The 15491-nt window shown below is 38.0% G+C and overlaps 1 protein-coding gene across 1 annotated transcript; it reads right to left on the reverse strand.

The window, feature by feature from the left end:
* Positions 1-13413: 13413 nt before the first annotated feature.
* On the reverse strand, positions 13414-14370 carry LOC122467912 (olfactory receptor 11H6-like). Its single transcript, XM_043554487.1, has one exon. The coding sequence runs from the start codon at positions 14356-14358 to the stop codon at positions 13414-13416; it is 945 nt and encodes a 314-aa protein (XP_043410422.1). The 5' UTR covers positions 14359-14370.
* Positions 14371-15491: the final 1121 nt, after the last annotated feature.

Raw genomic sequence — 15491 nt, forward strand, 5'->3', positions numbered from 1 at the left:
AAGTAAGCAAAAGAATCTTGAAAGCAAAAGAGAAGTGACTTTTACCCAAAGCAATCTACATATTCAATGCAATCCCTATCAAAATAATACCAGCATTCTTCACAGTGCTAGAACAAACAATCCTAAAATTTGTATGGAACCAGAAAAGACCCCGAATAGCCAAAGCAATCTTGAAAAAGAAAACCGAAGCTGGAGGCATCACAATCCTGGACTTCAAGCTGTATTACAAAGCTATAACCATCAAGACAGTATGGTACTGGCACAAGAACAAATACTCAGATCAATGGAACAGAAGAAAGAACCCAGAAATGGACCCACGAATGGCCAACTAATGTTTGACAAAGCAGGAAACAATATCCAATGGAATAAAGACAGTCTCTTCAGCAAGTGGTGCTGGGAAAACTGGACAGCGAAAAAATGCAAAAAAAAAATGAACCTGGACCACCTTCTTACACCATACACAAAAATAAACTCAAAATGGATGAAAGACCTCAATGTAACACAGGAAGCCATCAAAATCCTCAAGGAGAAAGCAGGCAAAAACCTCTTTGATCTTGGCCGCAGCAACTTCTTACTCAACACGTCTCCGGAGGCAAGGGAATCAAAAGCAAAAATGAACTACTGGGACCTCATCAAAATAAAAAGCTTCCACACAGCGAAGGAAACAATCAGCAAAACTAAAAGGCAACCGACAGAATGGGAGAAGATATTTGCAAATGACATATCAGATAGAGGGTTAATATTCAAAATCTATCAAGAACTTATCAAACTCAACACCCAAAACACAAATAATCCAGTGAAGAAATAGTCAAAAGACATGAATAGACACTTCTCCAAAGAAGACATCCAGATGGCCAACTGACACATGAAAAAATGCTCAACATCACTCATCAGGAAAGTACAAATCAAAACCACATTGAGATAGCATCTCACATCAGTCAGAATGGCTAACATGAACAGCTCAGGCAACAACAGATGTTGGAGAGGATGTGGAGAAAGAGGATCTCTTTTGCGCTGCTGGTAGGAATGCAAGCTGGTGCAGCCACTCTGGAAAACAGTATAGAGGTTCCTCAAAAAGTTAAAAAGAAAACTACCCTACGATTCAGCAATTGCACTATTAGGTATTTATCCAAGGGACACAGGTATGTTGTTTTGAAGGGGCACATGCATCCCAATGTTTATAGCAGCACTATCAACAATAGCCAAAGTATGGAAAGAGCCCAAATGTCCATCGATGGATGAATGGATAAAGAAAATGTATATATATATACACCACATTTTCATATGTGTGTATATACACATATACACAATGGAATATATATATATATATATATATATACACACACACACACACTGGAGTGTATATATATATATATATATATATATATATATATATACATATATATATATACACATATATATAATGCAGTATTACTCAGCAATCAAAAAGAATGAAATCTTGTCATTTGCAACTACGTGGATGGAACTAGAGGGTATTATGCTAAGCAAAATAAGCCAGAGAAAGACAAATATCATACGACTTCACTCATATGAGGACTTTAAGACAAAGAACAGATGAACACAAGGGAAGGGAAGCAAAAATAATATAAAAACAAGGAGGGGGACAAAACATAAGAGACTCTTAAATATGGAGAACAAACAGGGTTACTGGAGGGGTTGTGAAAGGGGAGGTGGGCTAAATGGGTAGGGGCATTAAGGAATCTACACCTGAAATCACTGTTGCACTATATGCTAACTAACTTGGATATAAATTTTAAAAAATAATAAAATAATAAAAATTTAAAAAAAGAGAGACGTGACTTGTTATGAACAAATGATACTAAATAAGATTTATAGCCAATTTCTCATCAGAAACCAGGAAGGCTGGAAGGCAGTAGGATGACATATTTAGAGTGTTAAAATAAAAAAACATAACCAAGGGGCGCCTGGGTTGGCGCAGTCGGTTAAGCGTCCGACTTCAGCCAGGTCACGATCTCGCGGTCCGTGAGTTTGAGCCCCGCGTCAGGCTCTGGGCTGATGGCTCAGAGCCTGGAGCCTGTTTCCGATTCTGTGTCTCCCTCTCTCTCTGCCCCTCCCCCATTCATGTTCTGTCTCTCTCTGTCCCAAAAATAAATAAACGTTGAAAAAAAAATTAAAAAAAAAAAAAACATAACCAAGATTTCTGGCAAAACTGTCCCACAAAAAAATGCTGAAGGAGTCCTTCAGGTTGAAATGAGAGGACAATAGACAGTAACTTAAAGCCGTATGGATATAAAAACCACTTGTGATGAGCACTGGGTGTTATACATAAGTGATGAATCATTAAATTCTACTCCTGAAAGTAATATTACACTATATGTTAACTAAGTAGAATTTAAAATCATATGATTTCATTCATATGTGGAATTTAAGAAATAAAACAGATGAATATAGGGGAAGGGAAGCAAAAATAAGATAAAAACTGAGAGGGAGGCAAACTATGAGAGACTCTTAAACACAGAGAAGTGAGGGTTGCTGAGAGGGTGTTGAATGGGGGGGATGGGCTAAATGGGCGATGGGCATTAAGGAGGGCACTTGTTGGAATGAGCACTGGGTGTTATATGTAAGTGATGAATCAAATTTCACTCCTGAAACATTATTACACTACATGTTAACTAACTTGGATTTAAATAATTAAAAAAAAAACTTAAGTGGAATTTAATAAAACTTTAAACTACAAAAAAAAAAAGAGAGACACAAAAAACACTGACAAAGACAACTACATACATAAATATAAAAGCCAGTAATCCAGTATTTTTGGTTTGTAACTCTTCTTTTTTTTCTGTGTGATTTAAAGAACAAATGTATAAAATAATAATTTTAAGTCTATCTTAATAAGAAAACAATTCAGTGACAGCAAATCTCAAAGGGAAATTTATACCAATAAATATCTAATTTAAAAAGAAAAGGAGGGGCCAAGATGGCGGAACAGCATAGAAGTTTTTTTGTGCCTCTCATCCCTGAAATGCAGCCAGATCAACACTAAACTACATTGCATGCCTAGAAAACCGAGTTGAAGATTAACACAACAATCTGCACAACCTGAACCATAGAACTCAGCAGGTACGCAGCACAAGGTGAACTGGGGGAGAGAGAAGCCATGGAGGGCAGGAAATGGTTTTGCTGGCAGAGACAGATTGGAGATGGAGCACAGGAGAGTATGGAAAAAGCACCAGCCCCCCCAAAAGCAGCTGGAGAGAAAAAGAAACAGTGGAAACAGCCACAGGGACTGAACAAAAAAGGGAGAAAGGAGAAAGGAGAGGGTTTAAATTCCATTAAGACTGTATAAATGGGGAGGGGAGCTCAGAGTCTGAAACTCCACAGCTCAATACCTGGCGGAGCTCAGGTGGGAAGCGCGGTTACCCAGGAGCAGAGAGCAAGATCCAAGGGGTCTGAGGGCCACACAAAAGAGGTGGTTCCCCTGCTGGGAGAACATTTGGTAGAGGCAGTGCAGCCTCCCCACAGACAAAGGCCCCAGCAGATCCCGGAGAATGGCCACATTCACTGCTGTTGGAGCAAGGACGTTGAGGGTGAAGCCTGGCACCAGATGTGTGTTGTGATTTGCCATAATCCCTGAAATGCTGCTACTACATGATTCCACAAACTTTTTCTGTGGCAGGCTGGCTCCTGGCCACAGTCTCTGGGCATTAGCAGCAGCACAGTCTCACGAACATTACTGGGAGTGGGCGAGCACCTGGCCATTGCTCAGGGAGACCTGCCCCCAGAGAGTCAGAATGGGTCAAAGCCTCAGTCCCTCAGCAGCAAGAGGTTGGGAGACACAGCCGCATGTGAGATAAAACTCAGGAGAGAGGTGCCGCCTGGCAGCCTGACAGCTTGGTCACGGACAGTTTAAAAGTGAGCAGTGGACAGAAGCTGGAGACAAAGGAGGGATGCTTGATTGCTGGCCAGGGAGAACACAGAGTTCTGATACTAGAGACAGCGTCGTTGGATGATGCTGTTTTCATCCCTCCCATGCATGTGCATATACACCTACACATGCCACAACAATACACCCCAGTAACCTAAGCAGTGCCACCTAGTGGAGAACAGAGTTGTTACCCTGCCCAACTGGGCCAACCTTGTACTTGAGGAACACCGCAAGTCTCTCCAACTGCTTAGTTTACAGACTACAGAGTGCTTCATAGTTTGACTTTTAGAGGAAACCAGATGTAATTTCAATCATACTTGATTCTGTTTGCTGGTCCATCTATTCTATTTTTTTTCTTTTTCTTTTCTTTTCTTATTGTTGAATACAGAAAGAGAATAAATTTATTTTTATTTTCCATTTTTAGTAAAAAGATTTTTCTTTAATTTTTTCTACTTTTTTACCTCTTTGTAACATTTTATATTCCATTTTACTTCCATCATTTCATTCTATTCTATTTTACTGTATTCATTTTTTTCAAATTTTCAAAAAATTTTTTGCTGTTTTTTCCTTTTCTTATCTTTCCCTTTTTTCTTTAATCTATCAAGTTTCTTTCAACAACCAGACCAAAACACAGCTAGTATCTAGCATCCTTTATTTTATTTTTTGTGTTGTTTTTAATTTTTTATTTTTTTTTACTTTATTAATTCCTTTTCTTCCATCAAAATGATGAAATGAAGGAATTCAGCCCAAAAGAAAGAACAGGAAGAAATGACAGCCAGGGAATTCATCGACACAGATACAAGCAAGATGTATGAACCAGAATTTAGAATCACAATAATGAGAATACCAGCTGGGGTTGAAAACAGATTAGAATCCCTTTCTGTGGAGATAAAAGTAGTAAAAACTAGTCAGGATAAAATTAAAAAATGTTGTAACTGAGCTCTAATCTCAAATGGGTGCCTTGGTGGCACAGATGGATGAGGCAGAGCAGCAAATCAGAGATATACAGGACAAACTTACGGAGAACAATGAAGCAGAAAAAAAAGGGAGACTAAGGCAAAAGAGCATGATATAAATTAGAGAACTCAGTGACTCGTTTAAAAGGAATAACATCAGAATCATAGGGGTCCCACAAGATGAAGAGAGAGAAAAAGGTATAGAAGGTCAACAAAAACTGACCATCAACAAGGCATATCATAGTCAAATTCAGAAAATATTCAGGCAAGGAAAGAATCATGAAAGCAGCAAGGGAAAAAAAAGTCCTTAACTTACATGGGAAAACATATCAGGTTCACAACAGACCTATCCACAGAAACTTGGCAGGCCAGAAATGAGTGGTAGGATATATTCAACATGCTGAATCGGAAAAATATGCAGCCAAGAATTCTTTATGCAGCAAGGCTGTCATTCAAAATAGAAGGAGAGATAAAAAGTTTCCCAGACAAACAAAAATTAAACGAGTTCATGACCACTAAACCAGCCCTGCAAGAAATTTTAACGAGGACTCTCTGAAGAGAAAAGCCAAAACAAAACAAAACAGAAACAGAAAAACCCAAAAGCAACAAACACTAGAAAGGGCCAGAGAACACCACCAGAAACTCCAGCTCTACAGGTAACATAATGGCAATAAATCCATATCTTTCAATACTCACTCTAAACATCAATGGACTCAATGCTCCAATCAAAAGACACAGGGTAACAGAATGGGTAAGAAAACAAGATCCATTTATATACTGTTTACAAGAGACCCATTTTAGACCTAAAACACCTTCAGATTGAAAGTAAGGGGATGGAGAACCATCTATCATGCTAATGGTCACAAGAAGAAAGCCAGAGTAGCCATACTTATATCAGACAATCTAGATGTTAAAATAAAGACTGTAACAAGAGATTAAAAAGGGCATTATATCATAATTAAGGGGTCTATCCACCAAAAAAAAAATCTAGCAATTGTAAACATTGATGCTCCACATGTGAAAGCACCCAAATATATAAATCAATTAATCACAAACATAAAGAAACTCATTTATAATAATACCATAATAGTAAGTGACTTCAACACCCCACTTATAGCAATGCACAGATCATCTAAACAGAAAATCAACAAGGGCTTTGATGACACACTGGACTGGATGGATTTAACAGATATATTCAGAACATTTCATCCTAAAGCAGTGGAAAGCACATTCTTCTCCAGTGCACATGGAACATTCTCCAGAATAGATAATATGTTAGGCCACAAAACAAGTCTTAATAAATTCAAAAAGACTGAAATCACACCATGCATCTTTCCAACCACAATGGTATGAAACTAGAAGTCAATCACAAAAAAAAATTATAGAAATAACACAAATACATGGAGGCTAAACAACATGCTTCTAAACAGTGAATGAGTAAACCAATAAATCAAAAAGGAAATAAAAAATACATGGAGACAAATGAAAATGAAAACATCAGTTCAAAATCTTTGGATGCAGCAAAGGTTGTTCTAAGAAAGGAGAGTAAGCAGTACAGGCTATATAGCAAGAAAGATGTCAAATAAATAACCTAACCTTACATCTAAAGGAGTTAGAAAAAGAAGAACAAAGCTCAAAGCCAGTATAAGGAAGGAAATAATAAGATTAGAACAGAATTAGTGATGCAGAGACTAAAAAAAACAATAGAACAGATCGATAAAACCAGAAGTAGGTTCTTGGAAAAGGTCAATAATATTTATAAATCTTTATCCAGATCCATCAAAAAAAGAAGAGAGAGGACTCAAACAAAATCAGAAATGAAGGATGAGAAATAACAACTTATACCACAGAAATACAAAAGATTATGTAAATATTATTATGAAAAATTATATGCCAAAAATTGGACAACCTAGAAGAGATGGATAAACTCCTAGAAACATATAACTTTCCAAAACTGAGTCATGAAGAAATAGAAAATTAGAACAGACCTATTACTACCAATGAAATTAAATCAGTAATCAAAAAACTAGCAGGGTGCCTGAATGGCTCAGTCAATTAAACGTCCAACTTGATCTCAGCTCAGGTCATGATCTCACAGTTCATGAGATCAAGCCCCAGGTCAGGCTCTGCACTGACAGTGGGAGCCTGTTTGGGATTCTCTCTCTCCCTCTCTCTCTGTCCCTACCCCACTCATACTCTCTCTCTCTCTCAAAATAAATAAACTCAAAAAAAAAAAAAAAACCTCCCAAAAAGCAAAAGTCCAGGACCAGATGGCTTCACAAGTAAACTCTACCAAATATTTAAGGAGTTAATACCTAGAAGAACCTGGGTGGCTCAGGCGATTAATCATCTGACTCTTGATTTTGGCTCAGGTCATAATTTCACAGTTTGAGGGTTCAAGCCCCACATCGGGCTCTGTGCCTACAGTGTGGAGCTTGCTTGAGAGTCTCTCTTTCCCTATCTATGCTCCTCCCCCATTCATGCTCACTCTACCTCAAAATAAATAAACTCAAAAAAAAAATAGTTAATACCTATTATTCTCAAACTATTGCAAAAACTAGAAGAGAAAGAAAAACTTCCAAATATATTCTACAAAGCCACCATAACTCTGATACCAAAACCAGATAGACACACAAAAAAAGAAAACTACAGGCAAGTATCTCTGATAAACATAGATGCAATTATTCTCAATAAATATTAGCAAACTGAAGACAATAATATGTTTTTAAAAATCACCACAATCAAATAGATTTTATTCTGAGAATGTAAGGATGGTTCAATACTTACAAATCAAAGAACGTGATACATCATAAAAACAGAGTTGTTAATGAGTTCAAACCTCACATCGGGCTCCAAGCTGACAGGCAGAGCCTACTAGGAATTCTCTCTCCCTCCTTCCTTGCCCCCCCCCCACTTTCTTTCTCTCTCTCAAAACAAATAAACTTTAAAAAAAAAACAGAAAGAAAAAAACATTGGATCATGATGAATGGGCTCAGTAAAGTCACAGGACACAAAATTAACATACATATCTGTTGCATTTCTATACACTAATAATGAGGTAGCAGAAAGAGCAATTGAAATAATTCTATTTAAAAGTGTACCAGGGGCACCTGGGTGGCTCAGTTGGTTGGGCTTCCAACTTCGGCACAGGTCATGATCACACAGTAATCTCGAGCCCCACATCGGCCTCTGTGCTGACAGCTCAGAGCCTGGAGCCTGCTTCAGATTGTGTCTCCCTCTCTCTCTGCCCTTCCCCCACTCACGTTCTGTCTCTGTCTCTCTCAAAAATAGATAAACATTAAAAAAATAAATAAAAATAAATAAAAAATAAAATAAAAGTGTATCAGAATGCCTGGGTGGCCCAGTCAGTTAAGCGTCAGACTTTGGTTCAGGTCATGATCTCACAGTTTGTGAGTCTGAGCCCGAGGTCGGGCTCTGTGTGGACAACTCAGAGCCTGAAGCCTGCTTCGGATTCAGTGTCTCCCTCTCTCTCTGCCCCTTCCCCACTTGTGCTCTGTCTCACTCTCAAAAATAAACAATCATTTAAAAATATTTTTTTAATGTACCAAAAAGGGGCACCTGGGTGATTCAGTCAGTTAAGCATCTCTGTTTGGTTTTTTTTATGTTCATTTTATTTTTGAGAAAGAGAGACAGTGTGTATTTTTGAGAAAGAGAGACAGAGCCCGATGCAGGACTCAAACTCACGAACCACGAGATCACAACCTCAGCCAAAGTCAGACGCTAAATGAACTAAGCCACCCAGGCGCCCCAAAGCATCTGACTCTTGATTTCAACTCAGGTCATGATCTCATTGTTCATGACAGTGTGGAGCCTGCTTGGGATTCTCTCTCTCCCTCTCTCTCTGCCCACTCATGCTCATACTCCCTTTCTCTCTCTCTCTCTTTCTCTCTATCTCACACACACACACACTCCCTCTCTCTCTCAAAATAAATAAACATTTTTTAAGTACCACAAAGAATAAAATACCTGGAATAAACTTAACTAAAGAGGTGAAAGACCTGCACTCCTAAACTATAAAACAATGATAACAGAAATAAATGATCACACACACAAATTAAAGGCAATACATGCTTATGTATCAGAAGAACCAATATTGTTAAAAGGTCCACACTACCCAAAACAATCTACAGATTCAATGCAATCCTTATCAAAATACCAGAAACACATGGGCACCTGCCTGGCTCAGTTTCTTGACTGACTCCTGCTTTTGGCTTTCAGGTAATGGGACTGAGCCCCTCATTGAGCCCTGTGTCAGGCTTCACACTGAGTGTGGAGCCTGCTTGGGATTCTCTCTTTCTCTCCCTCTGCCCCTCTCCCCCATTCGCATGCTTTCTCTCTAAAATAAAAATTAAGGAAAAAAAAAAACATTTTTCATAGAACTAGAACAAATAATCCTAGAATGTGTAAGGAAACACAAAAGACCCCAAATAGCCAAAGGAAATTTGAAAAGAACAAAGCTGGAGGTATCACAATTCCTGACTTCAATGTATTCTACAAAGCTATAGTAATTAAAATAGTAATGGTACTGGCAGAAAATAGACACATAGATCAATAGAACAGAATAGACAGTCCAGAGATAAAACCATGCTTTTAGGGTCAATTAATCCACAACAAACGAAGCAAGAATACACAATGGGAAAAAGACAGTTTCTTCAACAAAGGGTGTTTGCAAATCTAAACAGCTACATGCAGAAGAATGAACTGGACCATTTTCTTACACTACATATAAAAATAAACTTAAAATGGATTAAAGACCTAAATGTGAGAGGTGAAACCATAAAGTGCCTAGAATAAAACATAGCCAGTAATTTCTTTGACATCAGCCTTAGCAACATTTTTCTAAATGTTTCCTCTGGCAAGGGAAACAAAAGCAAAATTAAACTATTGGGACTATGTCAAAATAAAAAACTTTTGGTCACCAAGTGCCTCAGTCAGTTACGGGTCCAACTTTGGCTTGGGTCATAATCTTGTGGTTCATGAGTTCGAGCTCCCCATTGGGCTCTCTGCAGAGCCTTCTTTGGATCCTCTGTCTCCCTCTCTGCCGCTCCCCCACTCATGCACAAGCACGTACACAGGCAGTGTATCTCTCTCTGTCTTTCAAAAATAAACATCAAAAAAGAGACTGCTTACATAATAAAAATTCTCATTTGAAATCATGATAAAATATAAAAAATAGTAAAAAATATAAAAAATATAAAATCATAATGAAAAAAATAAGACTTTTGCACAGCCAAAGGGGTGGCAATGAAAAGTGGTGCAGCCAGTGTGGAGAAGAGTATGGACTTTTCTCAAAAAATTAATAACAGAAATACCATATGATTCAATAATTCCACAGTCAGGCCAAAAAAAAAATTCCACTGCTGGGCACTTACCCAAAGAAAATGAACACAACTCCATAAACATATATGCGCACATCTCTGTTTTCTTGCATCATTATTTAAGACAGCCAAGATATGGAAGTAACCCAAATGTCCACTGATAGATGAAAGAACAAAGAAGAATTGGTATATACATACAATAAAATATTATGCAGCCATAAAAGAAAGGATGAGATCTTGTCATTTGGGAGAACATGGATGGACCTAGAAGGTATTATGCTAAGTGAAGTAAGTCAGACAGAGAAAGACGAATACCATATGATTTCACTTATATGTGAATTTAAAAAACAAATGAATACGGGTGCCTGCATGGCTTAGTTAAGCGTCTGACCTCCACTTAAGTCATGGTCTCATGGTCCGTGGGTTTGAGCCCTGCATCAAGCTCTGTGCTGACATCTCAGAGCCTGGAGCCTGCTTTAGATTCTGTGTCTGCCTCTGTCTCTGCCTCTCCCCTGTTTTCCCTCTGTCTCTCTCTCTCAAAAATAAATATTTTTTAAAATTAATAAAAAATAAAAACCAAATCAATAAACAAACAAAAGCAAAATCAGACCTATAAATACAGAGAACAAACCCAGCTTTACCAGGGGGGAGGAGATTGGGAGGGATAGGCAAAATGAGAAGTGAAGAGGAGTAGAAGATTCAGGCTTCCAGTTGTGGAATGAATAAGTCACATGAATAAAAGGTACACTATAGGAAGTATAGTCAGTGTTGTTATAAGTGTTATAGTGTTGTATGGTGACAGTGTGGTATGGTATACACTTGTGAGCACAGCATAACATATAGAGCTGCTGAATCACTATGTTGTACACTTAAAACTAATGTAACATTATGGGTCAACTATGCTCAAATTTAAATATATACATATACATATACATATACATACACATATACATATACATATACATATACATATACATATACATATACATATACACATATACATATATTGAGTTTTCCAGCCCATAATCAGGTTATATATTCAAATTTATTTACATCTTTGATTTCTCTCAGCAACGCTTTTTAGTTTTCATTGCATAGGTCTTTCACATCTTCTATCAGATTTACTTCTATTAAATATTTTTGTGACTTATAAACGGTGTTTTTTAATACCAACATCTAATTGTTCCTAGCAATTGCATATAGAAATAAAGAGATTTTTGTATATGGATCTTATATCTTGACATCTAAAAAATCTTATTTTTATTTAATACTTCTAGTAGCCTTTTTTGTAGATTTCACTGAATTTTCTACATAATCATTTCATATCTAATGAAAGACAATCTTCTATCTAGATGACTTTTGTTTTTCCTTTGTCTGATTGCACTTTCAGTATAATGCTAAATAGAAGTGATGAGAACTGGGGTGCCTGGGTGGCTCACTTGGTCGAGCATCCAACTTCAGCTCAGGTCATGATCTTGTGGTCTGTGAGTTTGAGCCCCATGTGGGGTTCTGTACTGACAGCTCAGAGCCTGGAGCCTGCTTTGGATTCTGTGTCTCCCTCTCTCTCTGCCCCTCCCCTGCTCATGCTCTGGCTCGCTCGCTCTCACTCTCTCTCTCTCTCTCTCTCTGTCAAAAATAAGTAAACGTTAAAAAAAAAAGTGGTGAGAGCAAAAATTCTTGTCTTGTTCCTGATTTTAGAGGAAAAGCATTCATTTTCACAAGTATGATGTCAGACTCAGGGTTTTGAAAATGTCTACTACAGATCAAAAAAGTTTCTATCCCCAGTTTGCTAAGAACTTTTCTCAGGATGGGTGTTAACTGGAATATAGTTTCATGTGTGCAGATATATTACATATTACTTAGATTTTTATGTACCAACTTGCTCATTTAACTACATTATCTAATACAATTTAAATGGGGAATTTGCTTTAAAGAAAATTTATAACTGGGAACTTGACTTTTTACCAATTTAAGATTTTATGAGTCACAAATCTTCATTACACTCCTTTTCTTTTTAAATTAATATTTCTCTTTCTTTTTTATTTAACATTTATTCATCTTTGAGAGACAGAGAGAGACAGAGCGTGAGTGGGGCAGGAACAGAGAGAGAGGGAGACACAGAATCTGAAGCAGGCTCCAGGCTCTAAGTTGTCAGCACAGAGCCCAACAAAGGGCTCTAACTCATGCATGGTAGGATCATGACCTACGCCGAAGTCGGATGCTTAACCAACTGAGCCACCCAAGGTGAGATTTTTATTAAATTACAATTTTTATTAAGACTTACCCTTAGTATATAGTATTGAGCAGGCTTCCCCAAAGTTCAGATAAAATATTCTATTGTGACCTTGAAGTTTCTAGTAATCAGATTCCTATCTCTCCAGTTTCATATACCATTTTCTTCAGGATGGCCAAAATTAACCTTTATTATCTTTGAAAACCCCTTAATTACACCTGCACTTATGTGGAATTTAATTCCCCTAGATTTCTGCATGGCTTATTCCCTTACATTAAAATATCACCTCCTCACAAAAATACTCTCTGATACTCTGATCTAAGTTATGCCCTATCCTACCACTACAATTTTTGTATTGATTCTCTGTTTTTCCTCTTATAGTACCTCTGGTATTATAGATATTTGAGTTATCTGCTTAACTGTCTCTCTCATGATAATGTGAGTTTCACAAAGGGAGGGATATCAGAGAGGTAAATGAATGGGTGAATTCAGTGTACCAACCCCAGAAGCCAACTGACTAATTTATTTTTTGACTGAACTGTTAGGTCAAATAACCAGGGAGCAGTCATCAAATTTATCTGCATCTGTCTTCATCTCAATCTCTTAGAATCACTGGCTTTTCCTCTTTTGGGCTGTGCATTCAACTCAACCTCCCTTCACATGAAACTAACCCAAATTGTGATGCTCCTAAGTGCTAACCATTTTAAAAATGTGATCCTGTTTCCAGGTATCTTAATTATCTTGCATAGATAAAAGATAAGAAGAATGTAATCTGGTCCTTACTTTATAAATGGAGGATTTCAAAATTGACTCAGGAAAAGAAACTTCTGCTACTGTCATTAGTGTTTGAGTCACCTTTAGTAATCACTGCAGCCTCCTTCACTTTTCCCAAATATATGTCACCTATTTATCTAAAATAGTGGCTCTATAAGATGAGTCTGTGGATTGGGGCTGGTCTAGGTACACTAGAATGAGTACTCATTTGCTTTGACTAATTTTTGTGCACATATGAATTTTTCTCAAGGCAGCCTTCACGTCATTGTTCCGGAGACTATAGATCAGTGGGTTTATAAGTGGGGTCACTGATGAGTAGAACAAGGTTACAATCTTCTGTATCCCAGCTGCATTTCCAGAGGTTGGGCTGATGTACATGACCATGATGGATCCATAGAAGAGAGACACCACAGCCAGGTGGGAACCACAGGTGGAGAAGGCCTTACGTCGGCCAGCTGCTGAAGGGACACGCAACACTGCTCTGAGAACCAGGGTATAGGACGCAAGGATGAAGAAGAAGCTGATGAAGATAATAAGAGAGCTCAATATAGAACAGGAAAGCTCAATTCCAGGGGCAGGGATGCAGGACAGAGCCAGAAGAGGACCAGGGTCACAGACAAAGTGGTCAATGGTATTGGGACCACAAAAGGGGAGTTGTGTGATAAAATAGATAGGGACTGGATAGCAGAGGAAGGCTGTGACCCAGCAGAGGGCCACCAGGTTCATGCAGAAGTGGCTACTCATGATGTTAGGATAATGGAGAGGCCGACAGATGGCCAAGTACCGATCAAAAGCCATGAGGGGCAGTAAGAAAGTCTCAGTAATGCCCATGGAGAAGAAGAAATAGAACTGGAAGAAGCAAGCAGTGAAAGAGATGGTTTTGGTCTCAGATAGGAAGTTCTTTAACATATTGGGAACAGTGGTGTTGATGTAACAGATCTCCAGGAATGAGAAGTTGGCCAGCAGAATGTACATGGGGGTGTGAAGCCTGTGATCCAGCTTCACTGCACAGACAATGGCCCCGTTCCCCATCAGTGTCAGGATGTAGGACACAAAGAACAACACGAAAAGGAGGACCTGAATCTCCCTGGAGCACGGAAAACTCAGTAGTATGAATTCGGTCACTGTGCTGACTCCTGACATATTCATGGCTTCCTAAAGGGGTAGAGAGGAAGAAGTGTCAATGACAAAGATGACCTTAATCCTCAGGAATATTTCCTTTGTAGAGATCCCAGACTCCTTCAGATTTTGTAATTCCATTAAATAAATAATATAACTATACTACTAAAGACTATCAACCTTTGTGCTGGTATGATCAGATTTTGAATCTCTGTATTCTCCCATTTCTCTTTCAGAATTTTCTCATGGTAAAAGAAAAGATCTTATGTGATAAGCAGCTTGAAGAATGTTAATGACAGTACTAACAAAAGTAGGTAAGTAAGAAAATCGTGTACTTTTATCTATAGATTAAGATATATAGACCCTTAAAATTTGACACAGAATTTCAATTACTTAAATCTTTGGAATCAGAGATAAAAAAGTTAGGCATCAGAAGAGGGAGAAAGGTAACAAGGTTCAGAAATATTTACACATTTCAGTGTTATTCTGGATCAGTGTTGGAATTATAAGTTTTGGCATCCTAAGATCATCCAATAATGGAGACAAAAACATCAAACGTACCATCTCTTATTCAGTGTTCATCATGGTTAAGTAAATAAAAATTTGAACTCCCAGACATCTACATAATGGCTTTCATATTGGTTCTTTTACGTGATGAATTAAAATACTTCTATAAAATTTTGGTCTAGGTTAAATCCCTACTTACAGGTAGAAAAACTGAGCATGTATCTGGTATATTATTTGAGGATTTTTGAGGGTTTTGCCTAAAGTGTCATGATACTTAGTAAAGCCTCTATTTTGGGTTATGGATAGAGGCAGAGGCTCACAAATGTCAGACAATCCCAAGCAGAGGCCTCTGGGAACCAGGAACAGTGGTGTGGGAGCCATCAACTGTCCCTCTAGACAAGGATTCCCCTCCTACTTCCTCACTCCCTCTGTTGCCCACATCCTACTTTAGATGTGGAAGGTTGCATTGTTTTGGGAAGTTGAAGGAGAATTTTTGTGAAAATTTCCTTCTCTGCTTTAGTCGTAGATGTGTGATTTCCATGTATGAAAGCAAAACAAAGCCTATGAAATTGTCTACAATTCCATTGTTAGTAGTTTTGTCTTAATTTATTAATTTATTTTAGGATCCCCTTCACTAGTGAAGGACAGTCATCATT

The sequence above is a fragment of the Prionailurus bengalensis genome, chromosome B3 (assembly GCF_016509475.1).
Source record: "Prionailurus bengalensis isolate Pbe53 chromosome B3, Fcat_Pben_1.1_paternal_pri, whole genome shotgun sequence".
NCBI lineage: Eukaryota > Metazoa > Chordata > Mammalia > Carnivora > Felidae > Prionailurus > Prionailurus bengalensis.